Source organism: Zosterops lateralis, assembly GCF_965231275.1.
Source record: "Zosterops lateralis genome assembly, chromosome: 1".
NCBI lineage: Eukaryota > Metazoa > Chordata > Aves > Passeriformes > Zosteropidae > Zosterops > Zosterops lateralis.
This window is the reverse complement of record NC_139762.1, coordinates 99,334,392-99,354,678: the sequence shown is the minus strand read 5'-3', so window position 1 is coordinate 99,354,678 and position 20,287 is coordinate 99,334,392. Positions and strand designations below refer to the sequence as shown.

The following is a 20,287-nucleotide window of genomic DNA, read 5'->3' as shown; positions in this document are numbered from 1 at the left end:
TGTGCTGGCTTGGGTACCAGAAGGAGACCCTGTGCTGTCCCCAGGTGCCCCTTGCTTGCTGCAGCCTGCCAGCACAGTGCAGGCACACTGCCTCTCCAAAGGGTGGTGGCCCCTGGCTTCTGGCCATGCAGACTCATGCTAAGGATGACTGTCACTAACAAGAACTGCACCTTAGAATCATGGCAAGGTAATTTGTAAGTGAGATACAGGATGAAAATCAACTTTAGCCTAGTTAGAATTGCAGCATAGCTGGGTACCTGCTGGCACCAAGTGGCCTTACAGTCACTCCCTAGGCGGCCCAGAACTCCTCAGGTGATCTCTGCACTAATGAGGCAGAGAGGTTCCATATAAGTCCAGTTTGAGAAAAGGTCACCAGTACAACCAAGCATGTGACTAGCTGTCACAATAGCTCTCCAGGTCAGACTTCCAAAGTCTTAAAGATTTCCCCTCTTGCTCTGTATAAATGGATCCATGTAACTCTGTGGTTTATTCATGGACATGCTGGGTGGAGGATGTGGCTGTCCCAGAAACTCCTCAAGCAAAATTGACCACCTACACAGAGGAGGGACTTTGCAAGGGTCACTGTGAGCTGTCCCTGCAGCTGCAGAAATGATCACACAGGACAGTCAACTCCAAGTCAATCAGCTTTTGTACCTAGCATTAGTAGGGATGGATCATATAAACACTGGAGTGGTCCCAGGCCAGCTGGACATGGGGAAGTGCAAGAAAAGGTGGTATAATGAACAAGTTCTAACATGTCTAAGGGCTAAAAACTCATCCTAGGACACCAAGGTGCCCTTATGCAATCTCTCCCATGTGTAAAGAGATGGATCCTGTGAGTTGCACTGAAAGGGTCTTTTTCATATGTGGCCCCAGACTGAGAGTGACCATGCAAGAGTACTGGGGCACACTTTGGGCTTTGGAGGGTCCTGCAGGACATGGGTAACATTGCCCCCAAAAGTGGGAAATCAGAACAAATAACAACGTCGGAAGAATGTGTGCATAGGGACAGTAAGGAAAAGCACACTGAAACAGAAAAACAAAATAGCATCTATTAACTCTAGTCCTACAGTAGTACTTAGCAGTGTAAGAGTTCACAGAAATATTTTTTTTAACAATATTTATCAGAAACATGGCACTTTACATCTTCAGGTTGCTGAATATACAGTGATTATTCCTCACAACATCCCTGTGAGGTAGGCATTAGATTGCAGTTACTATTTTACATGTGGGCAGAGAAGTATGTAATCAATCCTGCACAATGAAGTTAAAGAAGTGCAACTCACTTAAACATGGAGAAGCCCTCAGTGAAGTGAATGAAAACATGACAGGGGGGCAGAGCTGATACTTCATCAGCTGTATCTTTCCACTCCAGTCAATTGCAATGCTCAGGGCCCAACTCTGTTGCTTCCCCATATCCCCCTGCAAAAAAGCACCTTTGTTAAACAACTTACACATGCTGAGTTGCTACAAAGTGAGATCTGTGGTAGATAGGAAAAACACACTTCAATTTAGCCTACATTTGAACAAAAACTGAGAGAAGTTTGCCTGCTCAGTCAAATAGAACAGTTTCAAATTTAATCCTTTCTAACATCCGAGACAGCATTTCAGCCTTCAGGTATGAATAAGTATTTGCTTGACTCAATCTAGGGGAAAAAAAGTTTGGTAGACTGTGATCACTGTCTCAGAAATCATGCTTATTTTAGTCAAATTGTTTTACTGAGGTCTGAGGGAGGAGGAGGAACTTTGGAGTTTAACTTTAACTTTCCATGTGTTTAAAAAGCCCCTTAATATAGCAATTTCTCAAATAAACTTCTATTTCATTTTTTTTTTTTGTTTCAGAAATGAAATAAGAGCAGGTTTGTAAACTTTAACACAATGAACAAATCCTAGTGTTTAATATACAAATGATTAATTTCATTTAATGACTTTGTACTGTAAATCAACTTGAGGAAACAAAGTATACTTGACAGTATGGCTACTGTGATTAACTCATCTTCCTATAGCTTTCAGAAGAGATGCACTGTTCAGGAAAGATTCATAATCTCAACCTGTAAACCACTGCAGCCTGGCTGAAGCCAAGGAAGCCACTGTAATTAATTCCTGACAAGTAGCTGATCCATCAGTTCCTTCATGTGCAGTATCAGTGACAATGGTCTGCTCCAAATTGAGAGATGATCACGATTGAAGAGGCTTGGGTCCACATACTCTAAAAACCTAAACATGCTGCTCTTCCCAACAGAGAAACCTTCCTTTTCATTTATGGAAGGCTCAGTCTAGTGGAACCATGGCTGTCCACTATGATGGAAGAAGAACAGAGTAGTGGCTTTTGGCAGAAATCGCTTTCATTTTGAGGAGGAGGGTGTGGAAAAAAAAAGAGGGAAGAGTAATTGTTAACATTATTACCAAGGGACGTGTTAAGGTCTGAGATTCACTTTTCCTTCTGTAAATTGAAACTTTGTCACAACCTCTTCCGCAAGGAACTTTAACCTTTAAATCCATGTAGCCATTGTAGTTGCCAGACAAAGGGTAAAAAAAATAAAAGAAAACAAAAAACCAAAAAAACCTCAGAAGTGCACTTTGCATATCCTGACTCAGAAAGGGTTAAAGTGCTAAGTTTGATACATCCAAAAATTAAGCATCTCTCCTACTCCTTTATTTTTTTAAATGAAACTTTATCTTTGGTTTCTTGTATCTTCCCTGTAATTTTATCCTTTGTTTCCTCCATCTTCTCCGTAATTTTATCTTTTGTTTCCTCCATCTTCTCTGTAATTTTATCTTTTGTTTCCTCCATCTTCTCTGTAATTTTATCCTTTGTTTCCTCCATCCTGTCTTGTAGGTATTCCTTTACTGGTGGTGGTGTGGACATGTAGCCGTGCTTACGTAGATATTTAACAGTGACGGATGTTCCTCCCAAAGTCACAGTGTATCTGGCAGGAGTTGCAATCTTAAAGAAACCAGAGAACACACCACAGAGATAAAACAGGAAAATAGCATCCAGCAAAAGATACTTTCTTATGTTGAAAGTTTATTTTTACCAGTGTCAGATTCTAAAGATATCTTCAAATTATAAGGAAATGAGCCAGTTTACAGTGCATCCCCTAGAAATGCATACCTTTTACTTAAAGTATCATTTCGTCAAGAGCCAGCAAGGGCACTGGACTTCCCTTAAACAAAATGATCAACACACAAACCCTCCCTGTGCAGTTTGTAGGACAAGCATTCAGCATCTTGATGTAATTCATAATAGACTGCAAGTGAACACTGAGTTTCTTCCGACACTGCCAGATCTTCCAGCTATAACATCATCTTTATATTTAACCATATTTATTTATTGGTCTCTTTTAGGCACAGGAAACTTGTAAAGAGTCATACTTTCACATTTTGTTTGGGAAAGTAGCCCCTTCGAAAACAGGCAAGAAACACATCACTTTTGGAACTGAAACAAATGTACAGCAAATACTGTACCTTGTTTTTGAATGGGCTGACATGTTTCAAGTTTCCCAAATATAGACTTTGCACTTGTAAAGCAATAAAAGGAAACCCAAATCTGAATGTAAGTAATTGATTCAAATGGACAGTGAAAATACTTAAAAGTCATGGACAACTAAGGAGAGGACAAAAACTCATCTAGGATAAAAATAACTGTATTTTACCTGGAATTCAATGAGGTGTTTAGAATTTATCTCTTTGTCCCTGCTAATTATATCAGAGATACACAAAAATAACTTAATTGCTTATTTGTCATCTCAGAGGGTTGCAATAGTTCTGCAGCCAATAAGTTGTTTTAGAAATACAGAGAGACTCCTTGAAGGAACACAGAACACATGGGACTATTTTTACCACAAAATGAATGCTTAAGTACTTGTAACTATCGAAGAAAGCTAATTAATTCTTTCTGCTGTAAACAAGTAAACCCTGTTTAGTTCACCAGGCAAGACTTATAGCTTATTTACAAACTATAATTATACTTACTTTATACAATGCATATGCAGTTAGTGCATTCCCACTCTGGGAATTTTTCAGGATGTCTACTACGCTGTCTGGTAAGCCAATCAACTCTAGGAATGGAACAACATTCACCCCACTATAAAAGAGAAAAACACTGGTAACTGGAACGGGAATTTGAATTACCTGAACAGTAATTTAGAGTACTATTTCTTTATTGCACAAACTTCATAATTTGAGAACAAAATATCTTCTTGTCTAAGCAATATACTTACAGGATTTGTTTCTGACCACATGAAAATCATGTTCTTTTCAGCATTTCAAAAGCTGACTGATTTATATTATCCCTGTTAGGTGGAATAGTTTCTAACTTACCTGTGTCCTAGTATATATTTGAAGGTAAGCAGAGGTAATGATGCTAAGACAGCTAATCAGGCTCCAGCTGTGCACATTCAATTTTGTGCCCTGTTTTGCCTAAAATTACCTTCTTTTTCTTTTAAAATTTCAGACAATGTTCTCCAGTCACTTCTAAATATATCAAACATGGAATATGGCAAAAGAAAAGGAAGCAACATGTTACTTGGACAAGACTTCAGGGGCTTTGTGCTCAGTTGTTCTACTGGGTCAATATAAGGTGTCAAGATGGGTGGAGGGAACTCCTATCACAATTTTTTCTATTTGAAATCCAGGGAAACACCAAAGGAGAAAAGAAAGCTCATCTTTATATTACAGAAGAAAGTTACACACAGTTATAGAAGACCTGAGCTTCCAATATTTCGAGATTTTGTACTATTAATATCATAATCCATTTCTATCTAATATTTTAAGCATTCTTCTGAGCATGCAATCACTTTTAGCACCAGGAACAGTAACAGGCAGTAACTTAACAACAGTTACTAGAACCTACAGTCTAAAGGCCTATTCCCAGAGTAGGAAATGGAGGCCTAGTAGGAGCTGAAAGACAGCACTAACTGTGTCATTTCATAAGCCACTGCTGTTTAGTCTTATATGACCAGCCATTCTGAAAGTTATTTTCCCACTTCAAGAGAGTGCTGCTCCTGTGGCATAACAAACTGAAGCTTTGTTATAATTAGTTTAATTAGTTTCTAGCTGAATATTCCAGTTGTTTTCATCTGCCAAATACCTACTTTAGCAGCAGGCTTTAGAATTTCAAGAAAAGTAATCTTCACTCAATCTGAAATGTCTGGATGTAAGCATCAACCTGAATTCATCCAAAGCAAAATATTTTTATAGCTCGAGACCTTTATTCCTCTGACATGAGCTAAATTTAGAATGACATTTGGATCTATAGCTCCCAGAAAGGGCAATTATGCCAGCTGGTTAGAGTAACTAAAACAAACACTTGTGCAGTAAGGCATTCTGATGTCAGAGTGCCATCCTTGCCACCACAAACCGTCATTGTTTCATGCTTTCTATTATTAAATACACAACACCAGCAGTCCAGAGATAAACATTTGCTCATATTTAGCAAAATATTTCCAGATAAATAAAACCTCTTTCACTTGAACTAGCAAACTACCAGCTCATAATTGATGTAGTTTTTTTCTGATAAATGCCATTTTCCAGAACAGTATCTAGCACATGCTGTAACTAAAAGAAACTAAAATTAGAATACTTAGTTTATCTCTTTTTTTTTTTAGCTGCACAACTATTTAATTTCTGATTAAAAACTATAGTCTACAATAGTAATTTTTTAGTGGATGGCAGGAAAGACAGGAAACAAACAAAAAAAAGAATGCATTCACATAGGTTGTGAACAGCTGAGTGAGATAAATCCATGAAGTGAAAATCCAGTTATGAAGGACTGAGGATGAAATAGAGAGGAAGTGGTAAAATACTCTGAAGTCCAAGGGCAAAAAAAGAGAAAAGGTCTATAAAGATCTCAACTAGCCATTCATAATCAGGATTCCAAATCCTTGTCTTTACCTTTTGAGAGGTTACTAATAATTTCAATGCTGTTTACATCCATGCATCATTTTGGAGAGATGAGCATTCCTTTACATGTCAGCAACATACCTGATACAGAGCAATAACTGCATGGTCATAGTATGTACGTGACACTCTCCTGAATCCAGGATACTTTAATATTAATCTTATGCTTTAGTCAAAAATGTAGCCACATTTCTCTATTAAATATAAAGGCACTTTTTAACATGAAATAATGATTTATATGTCCTTTCACTAGTAGATCTCAATTCAACCCCGGTATTGCACACTGCAACAAACTATCGACTTACTTCATGGCTGCATAGTAAAAGGATCCAAACCATACAGTGGAAGTCACAAGGTGCACTGGAATCATGACTTTCCCATACTGCTTAAAAGTTTTCTTGAATCTCTGAACAAGACTAATTGATTTATCTTGTAATGGATCAGGTTCTGAAGAATCTGACTCTGCAGGGCTCTGCTTGGGCACATCAGTGGCCGAAGGCAAAGGATTTCTCTCTCCCGGTACTTTGTGAGAAGCGTCTGCTGGCTGTGATGACAAAGCAGTTTTCTTTGAGGCAAAATGAGCTGCACCTGCATGAAGACATCGTTTAGGAGGGTCCAGTGCCAGAATCACTTTGCACCCCACGTTAGACAACACACACTGTCCTTTCAAGTGCTGCAAGACACCGGTGCGAGGGAAGAACCAACATGTCGCGTGCGCCAGCTGAGACGCCGAATGTAACAGGCTCCGCTGCATTGTGATCAAGTTTCTATAAGGAAGAAACAAGAGTAAACAAACTGCATTTCAGTGGTGTGATTTCTACTTGCTCCAATGCCACTTGAAATTCTCAAATTTTAAACCTTTTAAAAAGGTTTTCCTTATCTTTCTTTCCAGAAATGGTTATCTTCCAGAATTAAGGAAATAATTTTCTAATTTCTTCAGCAGTTTAAGCTAAAATAGCCCCATTCACTTAACATACTCTGCTCCTCACTGCTAAAATGATCACTCTACTCTCAAAACACATTCTTAGGAGTTTAGTACTATCTACTGCTTTTATCTACATAAGCTGGCACATCCATTGAAAAGTTACTCTTAAAAATTCAGTTATAGTAGCAGCTGATAACTTGAGTGATACTTTGACCCTACATAAATGCATTATAAATTCACTGAAGTAAGTGCAATTAAAATTTATTTTTGGTGTCAGTGCATTCTTAGTTTTGGTAAAGGCTGCAGAAAATGGTCAATACTTCCTAACACAGGAAGAAGTTTAAAAAAAAAAAAACCCAAACTGAAACCATACATACCCTTTATTACTTTCTAGATATTGTGAAGTTTGTATCTTCAAAAAGTTGCAACTCTTCCACTAGTTCCCCACCTTTCAAATGTATGTCTTGAACACATTGATGCCCCTGCTAAAGTGAAAAAAGAGCACATTTAGAGAAATAGCAACAACAGCAAATTAATCCTATGAAGATTTATTTCTGGTCAGCCTGAAACTTTGCAACTGAAGAAATTATTGGTGTAAATTCCCTTTTGAATACTGACATGCTAATGGGAGATTTTTTCTGTGTAATTTTAGAAGTTCCTCAACTGTGAATTACTGTTCTCTTCCAAGAGAGGAAAGTTTCATAATCCAAATGCATCTGTTGGAACATTCCTACCTGTATAGTTTTCTAGGTAGTTTTAAGCTACTGTTGTACTTGAATTAATGGCAATTACTAGAATTACAATGTTTGACGTAGGGAAACCCAGGAGGTTTCAAACTCCCTGGGAACTCTGCATTGTTTGTGACACACAGACACACACTTCTGTTGAACTCCTACTAACAGGAGGTACTGCATCAACAGGGAAAAAGGATCTGGTGTCTCTAAGGAAGCAGTTACTCTGTCCTGTTCAGTTACAAACTTGGTGGGAGTCGAGAAGTGCTGCTGCTGCTCACGGAGCAGCTACAGGTACTGGCCCTCCACGACTCAGTTTTCTGCAAGACTTCACTGGAAGCAGCAACTGCTTGTGGTATCTCTAATTTTACAAGAAGCAGAGATTCTTGCTTACTTCTGAAATCCAAATGCAATTTCTTCTCAAAACAAGAAGTAGTGAAAACACTCAGCAAAACTCAAGTGTTCAGATGGCACTCTGTCATATGCCAACTACTTAACTGATTTATAGAAATTGTAACAACAAACTTGGAACACGACAACAGCATTCCTTGCCTACTGCCACTTACAGTTTTTTCCTGAAGGATAACATTCTCCACAGAGAACTGGTTTCCCTTCTCACTAACAGTACACAGCACTGAGCATCTGCCCCAAGTAGATTTTCTTAATATTCAGCCAACAGACTCATCAAAAGATGTCCATCTACGGGAATCTGGGGGCTCTTGAGTCAGACTTCTACTGTTCACTGCAGTACCCTATTGAAAAATATCTGTCCAAACAAGCCTTCCAAATTGCAACCATACAACATGGGGGAAACTAAATTTTGAGTCATCTATGGTATTAACAGGACACTGCATTCCAGCAGCACAGGACTAAGAAGCTGAACAAGCATTTCTGAATTTTTCCATTCCTTGTAGTGTATTGACAGTAGCACTTCTCAGAGCAGTGTTTGTAGGTGCTGCATTCCAGCACTGTCCAAACAGCTCCGAGCCACTGCAGTGGCTGCAGAACACTGGGGGAGGAAATGGCCCCATTCTCCTGAGTGTGGGTCACCACTGTGTCCAATGCTCATGGAGCAGCACAGAGCAGTGCTGGGATCAGTAAATGAGTTTCAAGGCCTTTGTTAACTGAGTTACATGCACCATGTAAGATTTAAAAATAGAATGTCACCAATGGCTTTAGAGCAGAGAAAGTTCTGGGGCTATTACAAGACTTTCCATGCCAATTTCTGTTCCTATACTCTCAGATGGACTTGAAAGTCATTAATTAAAGGGTTTTTTTCTCCATGATGCATAACCTGGAAGGTCAAAAGGAATGTTATCCAAACATCTACAGTACACCCTGAAAAGGTTTTGCACCTTGTAAGAAGATAGTAAGGTTCTAGCTGATATTCTGCACAACTGCTTACTGTTTGTTTCTCCACTTTAAAATGTGGAGAAGCACAATAGCTTGACAGATAAGGAAGAGCTAAGATATGATAGTGCTTATGTTTGAAAGAATAAAAGAAAACAAGTTTTTTGAAACAAGGTTAAAATTTCCCTAATGACCTTACTGTGTTTCACAGGTACGTGCTTTGCTTATTTAAATGAACAAAGAAGAGACCTTTTGAAGTGTTGGTACATTGAATACGGCACTGGGATGAGGGAAGTACTATAATGGTTACAGCATGATGTAGGGAAGGCACATGAGTAAAGTACCAGATTAATACAGCATATACTTTATAAATCCATTTAAAGAAACAAATATTTTTAAGGGGTGATGGATGCAGCTGCTAAATTGTTATACTTTAGTTACTTGGCTCAACAATGCAAACAAATCTTTAACAGGACAGATAAAAGTGCACAATAATTATGGTTGGAGGTCCAAATAAATATGAAACTAGCTGTTTCATCCCTCTAAAACATGAGATGAATACAGAGAAACTTGTCCTTTAAGACAATTGGTGAAACGAAGTTCCTAATACCCTGTGCACTCAACAGGCAGCAGGAAGTGTGTCAGCCTACGGATTTGAGACACAATTTTCTTATCTAAGCATAATACTTCTCAAAGAAATCACTGGAGCTATACAAGCTATACAATTGCCCCTGTAACTTTAGGTTGTTAAAAGCAATCAGATTCTAAGGAAGTCAGGGCAGTAACCTGCATGTTACCCACAATTGCACCTAGTGACTTTTGACTTTTTTCCTTCTTCATTTTAGTGTGTTTAACGTTATTTCCTGCTGTTGCATCATGCTGCAAAGGTACAGAAAAGGACAAGAAGGTACAAGCTCCACATACCAAGGTGGGAAACCACTTGACTGTGGGATGGGGGCAGGGGGAAAGGCATTTAAAGCATCTTACATTTCTTTATTAGTTTTCTCTTAAAAATGCCACAAAGAAAAAAAAAATCTGTCTAAGGACAGATATATCCAAATTCTCTGCTCCAAGAATCCCGTGTGGTCAGTGACAGAATAGATATTAGCTACAGAAACCATGAAATGCTATACAAACACTTGTGGTATGTTCTCCTCTTCAGCACAGTCACATCCCAGCTAACTATTTAGTAGGATCTCCAGCAGACTGTAAACTGAGCTGTAGAGATCTTGGCTCTTCAAGACAAAACTCCTGGCTGGGATTCTTGGACATCCATTTAATTCCCGGAGGCACCCCTGTCTCATGGTGAGCTCTTAACAAGGCCTCAGACATAAAGGGAGTGCTCTAGGGGCCTCTTAAGGAAAAGCATAGATCAGCGGCTCATTGCAGTGCTGGAGGTTTTGTTTAGGAAACTTCTGTACTTGTGTTATAATTCAGATCAGCTTTGGCATAAATCTGATATACTGCAAGAGGATCCTAGCTCTTGCATTTACTCTACTTTCCAGTGGTAATTAGGAAGTAGATATTAGATTTGCTCTTTGCTCCTGAGGACAACAAAAGTTCAGGAATTTTAAATGCCACAAAGCTGGTTTATGTGACTGTCACAAAGTCATTGGCTTTGCATGTGTGCTAACATTCTATGCCAAAAGGCTCCAGGGGATCTTTGGAAAACACAGAAGTAGCATTTCTGGCCAGTACAGGTATGGCAAAGGCTGCTGTGGATATTTGCTGTTGGAAAGAGAAAATCTGCCAGAGAGGCTGTCAGATGAAACTTTCATCAGGATAATTTCTATAAAAATTGTTACCCTGTTACAATTAATGTTTTTTAAGTTACCAGAATAATTAAAATATGAGAATGGGGAGTGCATAAAAGATGGCAAAAACTTTAGTGTTAAGATAATGGCAAAAACTTTAGTTTTAAGCTCTTTTGTAAAACAGGTCAGAAAGCATCTCAGGGAATTGAGGGCATGGTGTGTGTAGAGAACACTGGATTATTTTCTCAGTTATACCAGAAACACTCTGGACACAATATGTAAATACGGATGACTTTAAAGCATTTTCACTCGTTCTGTTACTGTTTAAAAAAAGAACATTAATTATACCACAGGAGAGTTCCCAATGAAAATCCATGTGCTTTTTCCACTCCCAAGGCACCTTTCTATGGAAACAGAGAACTAATTTACATTCCTGTTATATTTAGTGTAAAATCTAGAAAACTTTGAGGACGGTGTGTGGCAGACAGGGAAGAATTTTGAAAGGAAACAAACCAAGTTTTCAGAAATCCTTTTCAACTCATCTTTCAACTGCATAAAAAGCAAATACAGAGATCTCATCCAAGCAGCTCAGTTTAATAAACACCACCACCATATTGCTTACATTTTTACTAAACAGAATTAAAAAAAAAACCTCCAAAGCTTGTTTTCAGATTTAAAATGTTCTTTTCAAGAACTCATCAACAGTATATTAAAAAACCCCCATAAACAAAACAACCCAATGGATTTTGCCAAGCTTATAAAACAAAATGAGGAAATAAGAAAATTATAACTGAACTGAAAACACACATGGGTGTCCTAAAAATCTGGGAACATATTTTAAAATTTCTGTAAGACTAGTGCAATACATGCAAAGCATTGCTTTTCTTAAATTCAATGTAAAATAAAACTATAAACTTCTTTGGTAGCTGCAAAGGGTCGGCAGAGCATGAAGTCACTAACCATGGATGGAAAAGGAGCAGTGCACAGGGACTTTTTGTGCTTTGTATTAATACCTTGAGTGCACGAATGAACATTTGGAATTTCTATTTTGACCTCAAGCTATCTGTTATTCATTCTAAACTAAGAAACTTGCTTATAATTTGAAGTTTGAGCATCATTAGCAAAGTAGTTTTGTCTATCATTCAGAGCTGTCTAAAAATATAACACCACATTTTAGGTTAAAGGGAGTAATGCAAAATAAATCACAATGGAAATTATTTAAAACTTGGTAAAATCATGTTAAATAAAAGACTAAACCCTTGCAGACAAACTAACCTAAAGTATTAGCCCCCCCACCTCTATACTATTTTCACACAGTAAATGCTATGCTATAATTTTTAAAATTGATCATATTATTACAATTCAATACTGCTAAGTGGAGATAAATCAACAACTTTGTTACTCTTATTTTACCTAAACGATTCTTGCTAAAACACCCTCAGCAAAATCAAAAAAGTAAAGTAAACTTTTCCACGGTCCTTACACACAAAGTAATCTTCACTGCTACAATCTTCTGATACTCAAATATTAAAAAGAACATGAAGAAGTAGCTTTAGGAAGAATACAAGATATTGCAGATATGTATAAAGTCTGCACACTGGATTCAGAAGACAAATAATGCAGGAGAATGTAATGCAATGCCTGTGTGCTGAATTATACATCTGGAATGCTGAACAGGAGCCTTAACAGCTGGTCTGCACAGAGTCAGCACATCCATGGTAACCCCATTTTCCTCTGTGATGGAAAGCACTGGATCTTAAGATTGCATGTAGCTGACCATTACATGAAAATGTGAATGTTCTCTCTCAAAAGCTTCTAAAAGGAAGGATCACAATCAGCTGTAGAGCTTTCTGCTCTTCAGAACTGTTTTTAATAGCTGGTGCTATTCCATCTGCTCGCGCTGGTTCCTTCTTTCACAAGTTTCGTTCTGCCCTCTACTGAATTTTTACATAAGTACAACTCCCACAAGCACTACAAAAGCTTTCTGCTCTCTGTGATGCTGTCCAACAAGTGTTGCTGGATCATCCTCTGTATTAGCTCCAGAACCTCTCAGATTACAGGCAGGTCAAGGAAAAAATTAGCTTTTAAAGTGCTATCTGGTTTGATTTTTTTATGTCTATCTGTCACTCTACAGACATGTCTACAATAAGCAAGGTAGAGAAGTTATGCCTATAGATTTTAACTAAGCTTAAAAATAGGTATGTATCTATGCTAAAAAAGATCAAAACCCCCTTATGTTAGTTCAATGCAGGGCCTGTATTCATCTCTTTCTTCACACTACCTTCCACTTTAGGCTAATGATCAAAATAAGATCCAATTCTCTTTCTATTCCACTTAGGTAATAACTTTCTGAATCCTAGCAACTTCTTCCATCCTTGTATCTCCCAAGGTATCATTAGTTCATTCCTCCTAAAGCACTTGTGGTTTTCTCTCAGAGGGTTTTCAGCCACAGAGCCCTTCACATGCAGGTGTGAGGGCTGTAGGGGCGAGTGTGTAGTGCTGTGGTTTACAAAGCAGTGGAAAACTTCTACTGGATAACTAAGAGGGGCTGGAAAGGGACTCCACATAAGCAAGCCTCAGGTCTGCAGTTTCCTGCATATGGCTCTGAACTCCCTCAGAAAAAAAAAAATCAACCCACAACTGAACTGATGAGGGCTTAGATGCTAAAACATGAATAAACAAATACACAGATCAGTTTTCTACACTTCATCAAAAAATTGTTTGAGAATCTCTTAGGATCTTCCCTCTCAATAGTACATTGTATTTTATTTGACAAATTCCTCACCTCTTTCAACTGCCACTGAGCATCTCAAGTGTTCTGACCCTACACTTTAACACGTGCTGAAATGCACTGGAAATGTGGTTGTTAGTTCTATGTTCAGAGCTCAGGTATTTCTTTTACAATGAAATTCAGAGATGCAGTGCAGCTTTTCACTAACAGAGTCATCAGTAAAAGTCAAAAGGTTGCTGCCATAAACTGAACTCTTGCTCAAGACTTCCTGCTACTTACAACATGGATTCTAGTAGTCAAGCTCACTTTTTAATTCATAGTTTTTCTGGTCATTCAGCACTTCACTGATATAGGCAATGTGGATTATGAGAATTAATTTTTTAAGTCTCTGGAATTGTAATAAAATATTTATTAATGAAAAATGCAATTAAACAATTAGAGGCACACTGCAAGACACAGTGACTTTTACCAAAACAGATAGTGCTAACACAAATAAATTTCAGTCTTTTTGCCCAGATCTGCTGGGTTTGTGCAGCAAGGTTCTGGTGGAGGGTGGGCTATAGGGGTGCTTTCTTTAAGAAGCTGCCAAAAGCTTCCCTTTAAGAGAAGTGAAACTTTGTAAAAGAGCCAGTGCCAGCCAGCTCCAAGAGACACTCACTGCTGACCAGGGCCAAGACCATCAGTGATGGTGGCAGAGCCTCTGGGTTAACATGGCTAAAAACAACAAAAAATTGTGTCACAGATGCAATTGAGGCCAGGGAAGAGCAAAGTGAGAACATGTGAGGGGAGCATCCCTGCAAACACCAAGGTCAGTGAAGGAAGGGAAGGTGCTCCAGGCACAGGAGCTGAGACAAGCCAGCAGCCTGTGGTGCAGACCATGCTGAGGGAGCTGTGTCCCTGCAGCCCATGGAGATCCAGAGAGGAACAGAGATCTCTGTTCCTCCTGCAGCCTGTGGAGGACCCCACACCAGAGCAGGTGGATGCCAGGAGGAGACTGTGACCTGCAGGAAACCCACAGTGCAAAAGGTCCTGGAAGAATCTGGGGCAAGAGGAGTCCATGCCAGAGGATCTTTGCTGGGAGGACTTGTGATTCCATGGGGGATCCATGCTGGAACAGGCTGCTCCTGGAGGACTGCACCCAGTGGAAAATGACCCATGCTGGAGCAGTTCATGAAGAATTGCAGCTCATGGGAAGGATTCATGTTGGAGTAGCTGGTGGAAGACTGTCTGCCATGGGAAGGAGCCCTCCTCCCTCTGTGGAGGAGGCAGTGACTGAGACATGTGATGGATGAACTGATTGTAACTCCCATTCCCTGTCCTACTGTGCCACTGAGAGGAAGAGTACGGAGTCCAGTAAGGGTGGAGGAGTGTCAGGAAGAAATTTTTAGGATTTGTTTTACCTCTCATTTCCATACTCCAATTTGATTGGTAATAATTCAATTAATTTCCCCACATTGAGTCTGTTTTGCCCATGACAACAAGCAATGACTGATCTCTCCCTGCCCTTAACTCAGCTCAAGAGCTTTTCATTGTATTTTCTTTTCCCTGCCCAGCTGAGGAGGGCAGGGATAGAGCAGCTTTGGTGGACACCTGACATCCAGCCAGAGTCAAACCATCACACCAAACCACAGGATACCACCTTAGGTATTCAAATACTTTATCTCGACTAATTATAACAGGCATTTATTAGGAACATGCTTAAACTTAGATCTTAGAATCAGCTCTGTACAGCCTTCTGCCTCACCTTCCGCAGTAACTACCAAACCCGTTTCCCTTCTATCCTTGATAAATGCCATTTTTGCCACCTTGGATCTTTATAGGTCTTGTCTTATTGTTGTGTTTCTTCTCTCCATAACCCAACAGCAAGCAACAGTACCATCTGTAATAATACATTAAGTCCAAATTACATTATGTAATAATTTTACAAGACACTTAAAACAACCACCTTGAAGTACCAAGTCTTTTACTCATCAAATTCACCCAAAATGCTTCTAAAGTTGTCCAAAAAACATTCTCAACAAAGAACTCTGAAGCCTTACAGTAAGAAGCAAAGTAGGAATAGAAGTAAACCAGAGTGAAACTGGAAAAAAACATCTCAACTTCCGTAAAAACAGAATTCACAGTGGAAGCACTGGGTTCAAGATTTTTTTCTTTTATTCTCTCACCACATTTATATCACACTTTCAAACACTGAAAAGCTGTCATTTTCCCCAGCAAAAAATACAGAACGTTCATCTTTCAGCAGAATTACTGTTGGCAGACATTCACTTCCAGTATAAATCTTTTCTAAATATTCAAAGTAAGTGTTGAATTCTCTGTTGTGAATTCAAATTTCTCCATATGGAGAAGTATGTGCAGTATCAATCAGAATATCTTGAAAAATTATGTGTGAAGAGGCTGATCATAACATTTACTGAACACACACACACACTCAAAACCACAGTCTTCATCTGATTCTCAGTAAATGCTATTCCCAACATCTCTACAAATGAACGTGAACAGTTCTTATGAAAGCAGTATTGTTTTTATTAAGGTCTTGATACCTGAGTGGCTAAACCTTCTTGCCCACTATTCAATTCAAGAACAACAGTTCTTGCATAGAGGACACACAAACAACAAAATGACACCATCTACAAGTGTTTGAAAGTGTATCAGATTCAGAGAGCTGTGTCTTTACACCAGGAGCTCTGATGAGGCTTCAGTACTAGAACTCTAATTAAACATTCCTACTCACAGTCTGAAGCAGCAGCATTACACCACTGCTGTATTCACACTGAGAGAGGAATCCTGTGACTGCAACACTGCAGCCTTTGCGAGCACACTCACTGCCTTCTGCCAGATGTCATCAACAAGGCCCAAGGCTTGTGGTTCGGCATGGAAACATCCCTCGTCAGGAAGCGCTATCCTATGGCCTAAGACAGCAGGAAGCAAAGGATGCCATCTAACTTTAACATCAGCAAAGCCAGTTTTTAAACCCACAAAATATTAAGAGTGAATAGTTCACTGTCTGGAACATGCTGGAGCTAAGCACTACCACAGCAGTTAAAGGAAAGTGCTGCCACGTTTTACTAAAATCTTTCACCAGCCACTTTTGGAAGAGACTCACTGAATCCTTGTGAAGCCACTCATGCATTTTTATTTCCAACCAACAAAATTCATCCATTGGAAAAAAAAGCTACTGATTTGTTTACGAGCACCTGACTGTATTAACCACCATTCCCTTCCCTCATCCCTCTCCTCAAGGACAAAGTCAGCAAGTCCTAACGACCTGCAGGGGATCATCTGCTACAACAAAGCCACAATCACAGCCACACAACTCCTTGTGTTGTTTACACAAGAACTGTTACACAGGGTCAAGGTCAATTCTCGGGAAGGGATAAAACAGCAGATGCAGGGAATTAAAATTTATAGCCCAGCAAACTGCCACTTTCATTTTCTGATGTGCACAAACAGAGCTTTACCATTCAGATCAATTTGTTTAGCAGGGGCAGGGTCATGCCTGGAAACATAACAAAACGTGTGGCTCATTTGAAGAGGATGAGAAGAAAACTGAGGGATGGAAGGCATTGGCCTACAAAGGGATGGAGATTTTTAGAGGAAGCACGAAGTTCCAACCAGAGTAAATCCCATTGTGTAACGCCAATGCCTAAAATAAGATGTGGCTTTGGTCACAGAATCACAAAATTCACTGTGATTCTGTGCCTTTGGTCATCGCCAGGCAAAAAATCCTAAGTAGGCACAGCACTCTGGCCTGTCAGCACCTGCTTAAATCATAATTTTCTGGATAAAATTTAATACAGACAAAGTGGGTTGGACTTAACACACCTGTACTGGTACCTTCAAGATTCAACTAAATTTAGGAAGGTATAATCACAATAGATCATAAAGATTTTTGAACTAAATAATAATGTTTTACTCTCACTGGAATTTTATTGTAGCAACAGGGACATGAAGAATGATGCACGTTTTTTAGAGGTATCATGATTCAAGACACAAAACCTAAAAAAAAGTTCTGTAACTTGAACAGTGCTCTTTTTTGTTGTTATTGTCACACTGCACAATCCATTAATCTGAAGTCAAAAAATCTACTAGGGGCACATAATAGTCATTCAGAATCTCTGACCCCAGATTTGATCCTTGACCTAAAGTGATGGAACTAGGTAGTTACCTATCAGAATATCAAGGTAAAATTCTTATAATCTATTGTGATGACCCCTGGCTGTCCAGGAAGATGTCCATCAGGTTTTGGGCCCAGGTCTCAGTCCTTTCAGTGACTCTGTTCCATTCCTAATACTGAAATATCGATGATGATGAATTTGCTTCAACATGTAATTCTGAAAATAAGTTCAACTATCTGATTTAACACCAAAAAGGACTATGTTGGATTGTCTTTCCAATCTGTAGGACTAAACTGATTACAAGGAATTTGCTGAGATTCCATTAGCAGTTTTATGTTTTTAAAAATCCGTGTTCTTCCTGCTCTTGTTGTTGAGTTTCTCATGCCCTTATCTTCAAGACTAGACAAAACTCCCTAGAGATCCAGAAATGTGCCAAGATGCAAACTGAGGGCTCTTATCTGACATCAAGGACTCCCTGTCTTGCAAAAACAGCCTTCAGTTTCTAAGTGATACCTCTGAGCACAGACACAGAGCTGGGCCCATTTACCTGCAGGAAAGACCATCTACAGCAGGAGAACTGCAGGGAATCTTTTCAAAACCAAACCAGATCAAAACCTTTCTCACAGCTGCTGCAGCCTGTGAGGCAGACCTGCACACAGCCACATCAGGCAAATCTTTAACTTCTTACATCCCTTACATACTCCTTAACAGTCTGAATTTACCTACTCAGTGTTTGCCATCTGCAAGCCACCTGACATCCACCTACCCAAATCATAATTTTTTTTTTCTTTTTCATTCCCTGATGGAAATGCCCCTTAGGCAGTGAGTACAATTCAGTAACGCTGCCACAAAGGTCACTCATACCCTTTTTACCTCCAACAGCCATTGAACAGAAAAGGAGATAAACACCTGCTGCCACCCCCACAGGAGGTGGATGGTGGGACATACTATCCTCTGTGCATGCAATTCTCACACTGAAGCAGCTGCAAGTCATATCAGCACAGGCAGCAAAACACATTCCAAATGAGGAACCTGCGCCCCCTGTCTCTTCCCAAAGCAGAGAAACTTTGGCAAACCGGTTTACGTTTATACTTGTAACAGCAATGACATCTTGGGGTAAACTGAGGAACACTTTCAGTTTAAGAACAGGCTTTGGTAAGGAATTCTAGGAAAATTCATGTACTACTTGTCCAAATTAATGTTTTCTCTTTCAGGACAGTTTGTAGAGGGGGTTTTAGAAATAGACAATTAGTGAGGCTGAAGTACAGTTTGTAATACTGACATAGATCCATGTTTCACTTCACAGCCTTAACAAAAATTCTGATGACTTCTCTGTCTGACTCCCTGGACATACTTCATTAACAGGGGCGGATTACTAATGAGAAACATAACATCAGACAATGAAACACTTGTAAAGCCACTTCAAGCTTCCTGAAAAGATAAGACATAGGCAGGTATGGGAAGAGGACCCCCTTAAGGGCCATAAACCACCCGGTCCTTCCGTGGTAACACGGAACCATGGAATATGCCGACTTGGAAGGGATCCATCAGAATCATCAACTCCAACTCCTGGCCCAGCACAGAACATTCCAAGAATCACACCTTGTGATTGAGACTATTGCCAAACGCTTCCTGAACTGAGCCAGGCTGGAGCTGTGAGCACTTCCCCGGGGAGCCTGCTCCAGTGCCCAACCATCCTCCGGGTGCAGAACCTTTGCCTTCTATCCAGCCTGAACTTCCTCCGGCAGAGTTTCGTGCCCTTCCCTCGGGTCGTGTCACCGGGCACCAGGAGCGAGCCGGGATCCCACTGCCCTTCCTGAGAATCTCCCAGCCCGAGATCCCATCCCCAATTCCCTTCCTTTCCAGCCCGACGCTGCAGCAGCAGCAGCACACCACGGAACAGCCAGGCCCATCCAGGTCATCCCCCGACCAGGAAACAAATCTCCCCCGCTACTTTCTGGTGCTGCGGCCCACATCCTCCACCGCCGGGCAAGGCGGGCTCGTCCAGGGGAAGGCAGCCAAAGGGAGGAAGGCGCGAGCAGCCCAATCCCCCCAGGAGCCGGGGCGGAGGGAGACCCGTCCCGATCCCGATCCCGGTCCCGATCCCGCCGCGCGGGTACCTCGTGCCGGCCTCGCGCCGCTCCTGGGGGCCCCGCGCGCCTCGGGCACGCGGCGGTGCCACCAACGGCCGCTCCCGTCACACCCCCCGCGCGCGCCCCGCGCAACGTGCGGCGGCGCCCGTCCCCACCATCACCTTCAGGCCCGGCGGCGCCCTCCCACTGCGCAGGCGCCAGCACCGCCCCCTTCTCGCACGGCCCCCTGGGACTCGTAGGCCCCCTGCTCTGGCTCGGGCTCGTCCACCTTTCATAGAACCAAAGATGGAAAGGAACTCTAAGACCACCCTGTCCAATCCGGCACTGCCACTGTGACCCCCTAACCCAAATCACCCAGAGCCAGATCCAGACATCTCTTCAACACCTTCCTGGGCAACCTATTCCAACGCCTGTGCATCCTAACAGTGAAAAAGTCGTTCTAGTATCTAAACGGAATTTCTCCTCTCTCAGGTTAAGGCCATTTCCTCCGGTTCTCTCAGGGCAGGCACGGTCGAACAAACTGCTCACTACAACCTCCTGTCAGGCAGTCGTAGAGAGCGATGAGCTCCACCCCGGGTCTCCCCTTGAGGCCAGACAACCCCGGCTCCCCAGCCGCTCCTCAGGCCACGCCGCGCCGCCTTTTCCCAGCTCCCTTTCCCCGCGCCCCCTCCCAGGACGTGACGC

At 40.8% G+C, this 20,287-nt stretch overlaps 1 protein-coding gene across 3 annotated transcripts; it reads right to left on the bottom strand.

Annotated features, from left to right (window-relative positions):
• Positions 1 to 1,027: 1,027 nt before the first annotated feature.
• Positions 1,028 to 20,256, bottom strand: FAM210A (family with sequence similarity 210 member A). 3 transcript variants are annotated; one of them, XM_083879696.1, is made up of 5 exons: positions 20,138 to 20,256; positions 7,204 to 7,311; positions 6,207 to 6,668; positions 3,976 to 4,087; positions 1,028 to 2,947 (listed from the first exon to the last, which is right to left on the bottom strand). In XM_083879696.1, exons 3-5 carry the CDS (start codon positions 6,653 to 6,655, stop codon positions 2,648 to 2,650), a joined length of 861 nt encoding a protein of 286 aa, XP_083735822.1. In that variant the 5' UTR covers positions 6,656 to 6,668; positions 7,204 to 7,311; positions 20,138 to 20,256; the 3' UTR covers positions 1,028 to 2,647. The 3 variants fall into 3 exon arrangements, with proteins under 3 accessions (XP_083735822.1, XP_083735821.1, XP_083735823.1); XM_083879695.1 differs by lacking the exon at positions 20,138 to 20,256 and adding an exon at positions 19,765 to 19,812; XM_083879697.1 differs by lacking the exon at positions 20,138 to 20,256 and adding an exon at positions 19,631 to 19,690.
• Between the last annotated feature and the right edge of the window lie 31 nt (positions 20,257 to 20,287).

Bases quoted from the DNA above. Each gene is read 5' to 3' on its own strand.
- FAM210A (XM_083879696.1), bottom strand. From the start codon at position 6,655: ATGCAGCGGAGCCTGTTACATTCGGCGTCTCAGCTGGCGCACGCGACA. The intron at 4,088-6,206 runs GTAAGTCGATAG...TCTCTTTTATAG, and splicing joins TTTTACTATGCAGCCATGAA to TGGGGTGAATGTTGTTCCAT. The intron at 2,948-3,975 runs GTAAGTATAATT...GGTTTCTTTAAG, and splicing joins CTGCATATGCATTGTATAAA to ATTGCAACTCCTGCCAGATA.